This window comes from Phoca vitulina, unplaced genomic scaffold (assembly GCF_004348235.1).
Source record: "Phoca vitulina isolate PV1807 unplaced genomic scaffold, GSC_HSeal_1.0 scaffold43, whole genome shotgun sequence".
Taxonomy (NCBI): domain Eukaryota; kingdom Metazoa; phylum Chordata; class Mammalia; order Carnivora; family Phocidae; genus Phoca; species Phoca vitulina.
Window position 1 is genome coordinate 7,296,052 of NW_022589746.1, and position 9,633 is coordinate 7,305,684.

The 9,633-nt window shown below is 47.7% G+C and overlaps 1 protein-coding gene across 1 annotated transcript in view; it reads left to right on the forward strand.

Annotated features, from left to right (window-relative positions):
* Positions 1-219: 219 nt before the first annotated feature.
* RYR2 (ryanodine receptor 2) overlaps positions 220-9,633 on the forward strand; it is a 739,460-nt gene continuing 730,046 nt past the window's right edge. The window contains exon 1 of the mRNA XM_032430318.1: positions 220-377. Coding sequence (XP_032286209.1) covers positions 330-377 — 48 coding nt within the window. The 5' untranslated portion in view covers positions 220-329. The remainder of the gene's footprint in view (positions 378-9,633) is intronic.

Sequence of the window (9,633 nt, forward strand, 5' to 3'; positions counted from 1 at the left end):
GGAGCCGGGGCCGAGCAGTCCGCCGCGGCAGGCAGGGAGCGCGAGGCCGGCGCGGCTGGGCTGCGGGGTCGCCCTCCTCCCGCACAGTGCGGCGCAGGGAGGCTCCCGCCTCGGCCGCCCCCGCCCGCGCCTCCTCCCCCAGCTCTGCAGGCGGGGACCGCCCGGCGCTCGCACCCGGCCGCCGCGGCCCCCTCCGCCCCCGGCTCCGGGCAGCGCAGCGGCAGCAGCGGCAGCAGCAGCAGCGGCAGGAGGCAGCGCGAGGGGCCGCCGCCACCGCCGCCGGGCTCCGCGGGGCTCGGGGGCCAGCCCCGGCGAGAAGGCGCGGAGCCATGGCCGATGGGGGCGAGGGCGAGGACGAGATCCAGTTCCTGCGAACTGTAAGCGGCGCATATCCCGTGTTTCCCCCCGGGGACGGGGGCGCCGGCGCATCCACCGGCCGGGGCCGGGCAGAGCGACGGCGGCAGCGGGGACGCGCGGGCGGGGCGGGGTGCCCCGGGGGCCCCGGAGGAGCCGTGTGGGGGCGACGGGAGGGAAGGGTGCGTGCCCGTGCGCGCGTGGTGGAAGCCGGGGCCGGAGCGCGGCGGGAGCGCTGCGAGCGGGCGGGAGGCGCGCAGCCTGGGTCCCGGGGCGCTTCGGAGCGGCGCCTCGGAGCCGCGGGAGTCCGGGAGGAGGGGGCCGTCCGGCCTGACCTGTGGCGGGGCTGGCGCCTTCCGGATCGCCGCGGGGGAGGGTGCGGACCGGGTGGCCCGCGGGGCTCGGGGCCGGCGGGGACGCGGGCTGTCGCCGGGAATTCCGCCTCGGCGCGGTTTCTCTGGCTTGCGGGCTAGACCCGCGCGCTGTCGCCCAACCCGGGGACTCGCCTACTTGGCGTAGAGCGCGCCGCGGCCGGCTGGTCCCGGGGGGGGAGGGGGTGCGGGACGCGGGTCCCGGAGCTCCCCCAAGTCTGGTGCTGCGGAGGGGAGGGGGAGTCGCCCCCGTGGTCACCGCGGTTCCCCGGCGCTGGGGCCGTGGTGCTTCGACCGCTTGCAGAACGTGGAAGGGATGGGAGACGGGAGAAGGAGAGAGGGAGAGAGGGAGAGAGAGAGAGGGGGAGAGAGAGAGAGAGAGAGAGAGAGAGTGTGTGTGTGTGTGTGTATGTATGTGCGCGCGCGCGCGCGGGGGTGCGGGGACATTGTGAACGTGTCGTTCTCTAAATGCTGGCTTATTGAATGCCTAGTGCAGCAAAGTGTGTGTGCGTGTATGTATGCGTGTGTATGTGTGTGTGTAAGGGCAGGGTGGCTGCCCGGAATTTCCACACTGGGTGGCAGCAGGGAAAGGTTGGCTCCACACTAATACAATTTTTTCTCCTTAAGTACCTCTTGGCACTGCTCCTTCCTCTCGCTGATTTGTTCGAACGCTGCAGATACTTCCCAGGCTGAGGCATTGCTCACCTCAAAGCTGGGACTGGAGAGCCTCTTGGCAAAAGAAAATGCCGTAACTTCACTTTAAGAATAACCTAGTTAGCATTTGCAGCATCCTTTCCATCCTTTTCCTGCACTTGTCTCGGAAAGATATTCCCTTCCAGGATTCCCCAACCCCCGCCCGAGGACTGCAGCTTCTGCTGTCACTTCTTTCCTCAACAGTGCAAAAGAGATCACTTCCCAATTACCTCCATAGTTACGCAAATCATCGAGATGCTGAAATTTTGAAATATTAACCAGACGGTAACTTTTAGGTGTGAAAATAGTGTAGGTGATGTATCTGGGAGCTGAACAAGTGAAAAGGGTAAATTTGTCGGAGAACATTGTAAGTGACCGTTTTTTGTTTTTGTTTTTTCCTTTTGCTCTTCTTATTGTTTTAAGGCATTCATTTTCCCTTAATATTTAGGGTGGGGGCGGAAAGCCTTTGGAAAGGACAAAATCCAGGGTCTGCATAAGATGGAGAATGATCTGAAGGAATGGCTGCATGTTACGCACCATTACATATGCTGTTAGAAGTACTGCTGGCCCCAAATCCAGCTCTGAAGAGCCTGTATGCTAAAACCTTGCTCATGGGCAATGTTTTAAGCCTACTAGTCATACAGGTTATTTTTTTTATTTTTTTTATTTTATTTTTTTATTTTTTTATTTTTTTTTAAGATTTTATTTATTTATTTGAGAGAGAGAGAATGAGAGAGAGAGAGCACATGAGAGGGGGGAGGGTCAGAGGGAGAAGCAGACTCCCTGCCGAGCAGGGAGTCCGATGCGGGACTCGATCCAGGGACTCCAGGATCATGACCTGAGCCGAAGGCAGTCGCTTAACCAACTGAGCCACCCAGGCGCCCCAACAGGTTATTTTTTTTAAAGTGAAAAACTGTCTATAAGGTTTTAAAAAAATAAGAGGCACATGGAAATATTTTTCTCCAAACCGCGAGATCTTTTGTTCAGATGGACAAAATATTTAGTTGCTGGGTAATTTTTAAATTCAGTTTTTTCCTTCAAACTCTATAGGGTTAAAATCAGCTAGAAAATTTTGGAAGGCTTCAGGCACTCAAGGGCCTCCTGCAGGCTTAAATGTTAAGCCAAGCTAGTTGGAGGTGGTGTTATCAGAATACTTAATAGAGACGGGGGTAATGTGCTTGCTGATGGGGTTCTGCACATATAAAGTAATGTTAACTCTGCATCACTCAACAGTGCCCGTCAGCCTGAGCAACACCTTTGATAAGTGGGTCCTGTGTAGAGATCTGGCAGTCCTAGGCTGGGATTTTTCTTTTAATAAAACATCCGTAGGTTGTGCTGATGATAAATGACCTTGAAAGAGGTGGCACAGTGGAGCAGGGGAATTTTTTTTTTTTTTTTTTTTTTTGGTGTAGCTTAACATCTAAAAGGAAGACATGTCTTTTCCTCTAAGTTTTACAATTTCATATGGAAATCCTTTACCAGCTCCTCTGCCTTCTGCCCTGGCTCTTTTCCATTTTATTCTCTTAACCTGAGTATGTGAATGGCTCAGAAATGGTAAATGGAGTTAGTAACGGAGAGAATGTCATTCTTATAGTAAATTCATCTCTTTTTTATTTTTTCTGGGGCATTTCTTTGTAGTGTGCAATCTTGCAATCTTGTCATTAGGAGTTTCTTTTCTTTCTTTCTTTCTCTTTCTTTCTTTCTTTCTTTCTTTCTTTCTTTCTTTCTTTCTTTCTTTTCTTTCTTTCTTTCTTTCTTTCTTTCTTTTCTTTCTTTCTTTCTTTCTTTCTTTTCCTCTTTCTTTCAAGCTAATGATCCAGGGAGTATTAACAATTTATATATTGGATAAAATAGTTAGGAATTATGGACAAAGCTATTGTGTTTAAAAAAAAAAAGAAAATCAAACAGATAGTCATTAGGAGTTCTTAATTATGAAGCTGACTGATCATTTCCTATATCTGATTAGAGCACCTTAAGTATTATCTTGGATTTTTATTCAAGCACTGTAGCTCATTAACGCATCCTTGGCATCCTTCTGTCCATGAAGCTTTTTTTCTTCTATTTCTAGAAGAGGTTTGTGATCACTGTTAAGGGAACCAGAGGTGAAATCTTTAATGAACTGTGTCCATGAGTTATGGCCACTGCTATGAATTAATTCCTCATCTGTGAAGGGGAGTTTTGTCACTGGTTAGTCTGTGCCAGGCTCTCTCCCATCTCTTTTCCATTATGTGATTGGGAGTTTGCTAACATTCCTTTCAAGTGCTTATGTAGTTGGAAGATCAGCTTTGATTCAGTGGCTGCCCCACCAGCTGGAAGCATGCCCACTCTGATGTGTTTATCTTTGAGAGAAATTGAGAATGTGGACGCATAAACTCTGGATGTGCTGGAACAGAATCCTGTAATAAAATGAGCCCTCAGCCCATAATGGATTTGTTCACTGTCATATCCCAACATGCCCGTGATTTGGAATGTGTGGTTTATTTTATTGTAAAATTTTCATTAACTTCCTTGTGTGTCAGCGAGCTGTAATTTGGTATTTAAAACCATGGATCTTCGTGGTGATGCTCCTTTCTCTTTTTCAAGCAATGTTACAAAAGTGTAGAGAAGGAATCCTTGACTTGGAGAAAATCTATGCTGTAAAATGACCTTGGTCAAGGGTTGATTTTTCCAAGTACTTCACCTTTCTTTCATTTGCATAGACAAGTTGAGTAACCCTTGGTGTACACCGTGACATCTACTTTTGTACTTAGGCATAGACTGAGATTGAAAACGGAATTGGGGCTGCAAAAATTACTCCGATGGGTATGTGCGAGCTTTCCTCCGGCCTTCCTTTGCAGAATGAACACTGTGGATTTCTTCACAGTGCGTGTCCATCTTGTGGATAATGATAAGAAGCATTTTAGAAAGTACTCAGCGATTAATAATAAGAATCATAAAGTATAAACACCAGTGCGAGATGGTATAATAGAGATTGGGCTGGAATATTTAGCCCCGTTTGGAGAGGTACAGGAAGGTTAACCGTACAGAGTCAGGGACTCAACAGTGCAGAACTAAGACTAAAACTCAGATCTTAGGCTTGTGTCCTTTCCAGCAGAGAAGGGCTGCTTATCGGCAGTTCAAGTCTGTTTTAGCTTTGCAGCAAACAGGATACCCAGTCACTTTTGTCAGCTGTAGGAATGTCACAGAGTACAAAGGAAAAGACTCTGAGTGAGCGGTGGGAATTTGCACCTTTTCCTCCCTTGATAATGAAGGCATGAGGAGCTTTAGATAGATGTGCACTGTAGTATTTTTTTTTTTTTTTTTAAGGATCTGCTGGAAATCACACCCAGGCTTACATAATTGGACTTTTTTTTTTTACTCAAAAATTGGTGTGTACACATTCACAGGAAGGGCAGACTCTGGAACAATTAGGGCACTAATTTATTTGACATTCAGTCTTATTTGTACTTGGGCTTCAGATAAGTGTTTTTATCAAGGCTGAATTCACTGAGAAAAGATTGCAACTTCTGGGGACCATGCTCCTGTAGATACAGCCCTTGGTGGAAGTGAGAGGTGCTGAAGCACGCATTTGCCTCCTGAAACTGTGACATTTTGGACATTTTGTTAATTCAGAGAAACATTTGTTGAACACCGTCTGTATGCACGGTGTGATATTCGGGGTTAAGGAAGCATCCAGAATAAGGAGAGATGTGGTTTGCAATTATCATCGCAAAGAAAGATTTAGGGGCTGGCATGGAACAATCAGGAGGAAAAAAACACATGCAAAAATTCTAGGATATTAGGGTAGGAGGAGACCTTTAGAAAACATCACCTGGTCTACCTCTGCCCCTGCCCCCCCCCCCCCCATCATTTGTAGATAAGGAAGCTAAAGCACAGAGAGCTGAGATGCTTTGGCCCAGTGTCATCCTCCAAATTAGGGGCTCTCTTGGTCACGCTGCTATAACAATACCATAGACTCGGTGGCTTCAACAGCAAACATTTATTTTGTCACCGTTCTAGAGGTCGGGGAATCCAAGATCAATGTGCTGGCAGGTGCAATGTATGACCTCTTCCTGGTTTGCAGATGGTCGTCTTGTTGTATCCTCATATGGCTGAGAGAGAAAAATCATCTCTCCTGTGTTTCTTCTTCTAAGGGCATGAATCCATTCATAAGGGTCCCAGCCTCCTGACCTGCTGACCTCCTACAGGCCCCACATCCTACTAGCTTCCCACTGCGAGTTAGCATTTCAGTGTATGACTTTTAGGGGGATGCAGACATTCAGTGGCATAGAGTAACACAGAAGGTGTGAAAATCTCTGAAGAATGTCAGAAAGGTCATTTACAGAACACCATACTTCTTACAGAGTAGATTTAAACCATTTTATCCTTCTCTTCCCCTTCCCGGGGTTCACCGTCCAAATCGGCTCCTGCCTTTTTAGCCACTGACAAGGAAGCTTCTTTCCTTCTCTCTAAAGTTGCAGGTTCTCTAGACCCCAGTGCTTGCCCCCTGGTCCAGGGCGGGACTCTCGTACACATTTTCCATCCTTTCTTTGCCTCCCTCACCACTGTTCCTTCTGGTGGATCTTGAAGCACAGTCATTTCTTTTCGTTGTTTTTTTTTTTTTTTTTTTTTTTCCGGTCATTTCTCCCACCTCACAATGTCTGGGTTTGACCCCCCGCCTCATATTGCTGCTCAGCTCTTCCCAATGTGGTCTCCACCCAGTATTTGTCTCTTGCCCTGCTTGTAATTGCTATCTAGCTTCTTTTACCCGTTGGAACCGCTCTGCTGGATGTTTCCAGTAACCTCCTCCATGCCAAATAGAAATGCTCCCCTCCACCCCTGTTTCTTTAGAACGCCTCACAGTCTGCTAACTTCGCCCTCCCTCTGGAAGCTCCTCTGTTTGCCTTTGGACACACGGCACATTTGGAGTCATTTTTATACATTTCGGTTCATGCTTTTTGGGGCTCTTTTTGCTTCTTGATCTCCAAGTCTGTGATTATCCCCAAAGATTCTCTCCCATTTCCTGTTCTGTCTCTTCTGCCTTCATGATCTTATCTGTGCCACAAAGTCTGGGATCCTGGGAGTAAGAGTTTGAAAAGACTTAACAATAACCTCATCCAGCTCTGAGAGCAAGAGAAATTATAGGAACTTTCTCAAGGTCATTCCTTCCTGTAGGAGAACCGCCCCCCCCCCCCGCCAGATCTGAGGGTCCTCAGCCCCTTATTTCCAGCTCTTGTGGCCTCTGTTTTGACTCCCCTCCTACCTCCGGATACACCATCCTGAGCTCATGTGTATTCGGTCCCCTGAGTGGCTCTTCTTCCTGGTGGCTCTGTTGGCCAATGTCACTGCCATTTTAAGTTCTGGCTCAGAAACACCAGTGTGGTCCTAACCTTCAGAAGACCTGGGTCTGAGGCCTTTCTCCACCAACACCTAGCTTAGGTACCTGGGAAAAATTTAAAAATTTTTCTTAAACCATAAAGATCATATTAAGCATCTTAGAGGGATTTTTAAAGATCACGTGATAGGATTCTTGGGAAAACCTATTGCAGTGCCTGGCTTATGGTAGGCGCCCCATGCATTGGTTGAGCTCTTTTTTCCTCCCCTCGTATCTCATTTGACATCATCCCCTGTGGTGTTTTCCTTGGCATCTAGCTCAGATTTAGATTTCTCTCCTATCCCAGTACTTGTTCTGACCTTCATTGGCCCTCCGCCCCCACCAGCCATTAGCAACCCACCTTGAATTCTCCTGCCGTCTGAGTCCTCCTAAAACCCCGTGTTCATGCCACCCCTGCCCAGTTCCAGATTCCTGTCACAGCCGGTGTAACTGCTCTCCTTGGCTCATGACCCTTCATGATCTGACTTTTGACACCTTACTTAGGTTCCCCATCCTGCTGGAGCTTTTGGATTGCTCCAACAAGTTCTGACTTTACCTTTCTCAGACCTTCTCTTGAGCGTCCCAGTTCCACACATTTTATCACTTATTCATGGCCCTAATTTTGGTTCCCTGGTGCTCTGTGGGAGGGTTGCAACTGTGTTGGTGAGTGGCGGGGCGGGGGGGGGGGGGGGCATTCATTTCCCATGATGCTTAGCACAGCGTTACCTACAAGGACAGGTTTGAGAGGAATTGTATGGCAATGGAAGATCAGGACAAGAGAAAAGTTCCACCCTCTCTCCTCCCCTGATTAAATGTGAAAATCACGTGAATGTGTTCAAGTGCAGAAAGAAGGAATCTGTGATGAGGGGAGTAGGCAAACAGTGGGGGCGGGAGAGCGTTAGTAAGATCCCTCCTAGAGGCAGAAGAGTAGGAGGTAGGCGGTTAGGTTTTGAGAGGAGGAGAGAGGAGGTGTGTGGGTGAGACAGGCATGATGGTTGGCTTGGTTGGCTGTGGGAGGGCTGCAGGGGCTCCTGGGCCAGGTCGGGGGGGCATCTGGCGCCAGGCGTGTGAGGAGCATTTGAGAGAAGGAAGTTATGGAGACAGGTAACCTAAGGAGAGAGAATAAATGAAGACTTAAGTAGGTCTGAGTGATTGAGGCTGCTCAAGAGAGACCCTGGGTCCCTGTCAGAATTTGTATTTCAAGTGAGAAGTTTTTAGATGGTGAAATGACTTCCAGGGCACTACAGGGGCATCAAGTGGAGCAGCTTCATCCATTTATTTTCATCTCTGTTAATCATGGGAAGAACATTGGAACATGAGGGGTTGTGGAACTTTGGGGTCGGAGGTGTCCTATAAAAATTCTTCTGGGGAAGATCAAACAGGGACTTAGCTCTGAGGTGCCCTCTGAGGTTGTTTCTTGTTGCCATGTTGAGTTCCTGGGGTCAGCCAAACTCAGATCATTTAGAAGGATGGCTATAATAAAAAAAAAAACAACAACCATGCCCTTGTGCTGGAAATGCATACTTTCAGTGATTTGGGGATCCCTGGAAATTCTCATCCTGGTAGATCACAGGGTTGGTCAGTCACTGAACTCCTAATGAACTTCTTTGCTAATGTCCTCTACTGTCTCAGCTTCGAAGGGCTTCTCTGGCTTGCTGGTACTTGGGTTGTGAACAAGTGGCCCATATTTCTGTGGTTTCCTAAAACATGACAGTTGGCCTCAAAGCCCAGATGGAAGGTGTATTTCCTGGTTCCTGTGGCCCAGCATAAGTTCTATAGTGATGTTTTTTTTGCAGTGAAACAGAAATTGGAAAGTTTTCCCTGCCACTAACTTGGAGTGTCCAGGGCACCTGCCTGTCATTGCCTCCACGCTCACTAACCAAGCAGGGTTCTTGCCAGAGTAAGGGACCAAGAGAGCCAGAGCCATTGGCTGCCCAGGTGAGACCTCCCCTAGGTGGCTGTGCACAGTGACCAACTGATGATGAGCATTTGCCAGTGTACTGGAAGAAAACCTTAATCTAGCTGAGGAGCTATGCGGATGCAGGGCAAAGTGACCAAAACAGCAGAACGTGCTGTAGGAACTTGCAGGGCAATGGGGCCTTGCTGGGTCTGAGGAGGGCAGAGGTAGGAGTTACCCAGGGTTTGCTTTGAGCACACACTTGTTCACAAGGACACACACTTCTTAATGTGCGCATGGGAAATTCGCGTGTGATTGGTGAGGGAGGGACACAGGTTCATACACCCCCATCAACACGGCCAGAGTAACAACTCACTGTGGCCAATTTATTTTGTCCACTACAGCAAGCACTTTTTTTTTTTCTTACAAAAGTTTAAGATTTAAAAAACTTTTTGCACACTCATTCCACTTCTAACAAAACTTTAATGTATTTTATTTCCTTCTGAATTTAGAATCTGACTCCTAATGTTCACGTGACCCCATGAATTTCATTCATATTTTAATATATAACCAAAGATACAAAGTAAAAGATATGTTTTTGGAGGACAAAAAAAAAAAAAAAAGAGAGACAAGAAAACGGAAAAATTACAGGAAAAATCAAATCCCTGAGTGTTGAGGGAGTTGGGACATTGTTAAAGTCAGTCACACTGACTTCATAGCCATTAAAAGTTGTGCTCACTTGTTTTCCACAGTGGGTTTCTGGTTATCACACTAAAAGGAATTATGATTTAACTTCTTTGAGATTTCACTGGAATTTGTATTTCTTTCACATTCAAAGAAATTTTCATTAAGAAATTTTGGTCTCTCACACACACAAAACATACTCTCCTGAGCGAAAGATAGCACTCCATATTTCTTTTCCTTCCTTCCTTCCTTCCTTCCTTCCTTCCTTCCTTCCTTCCTTC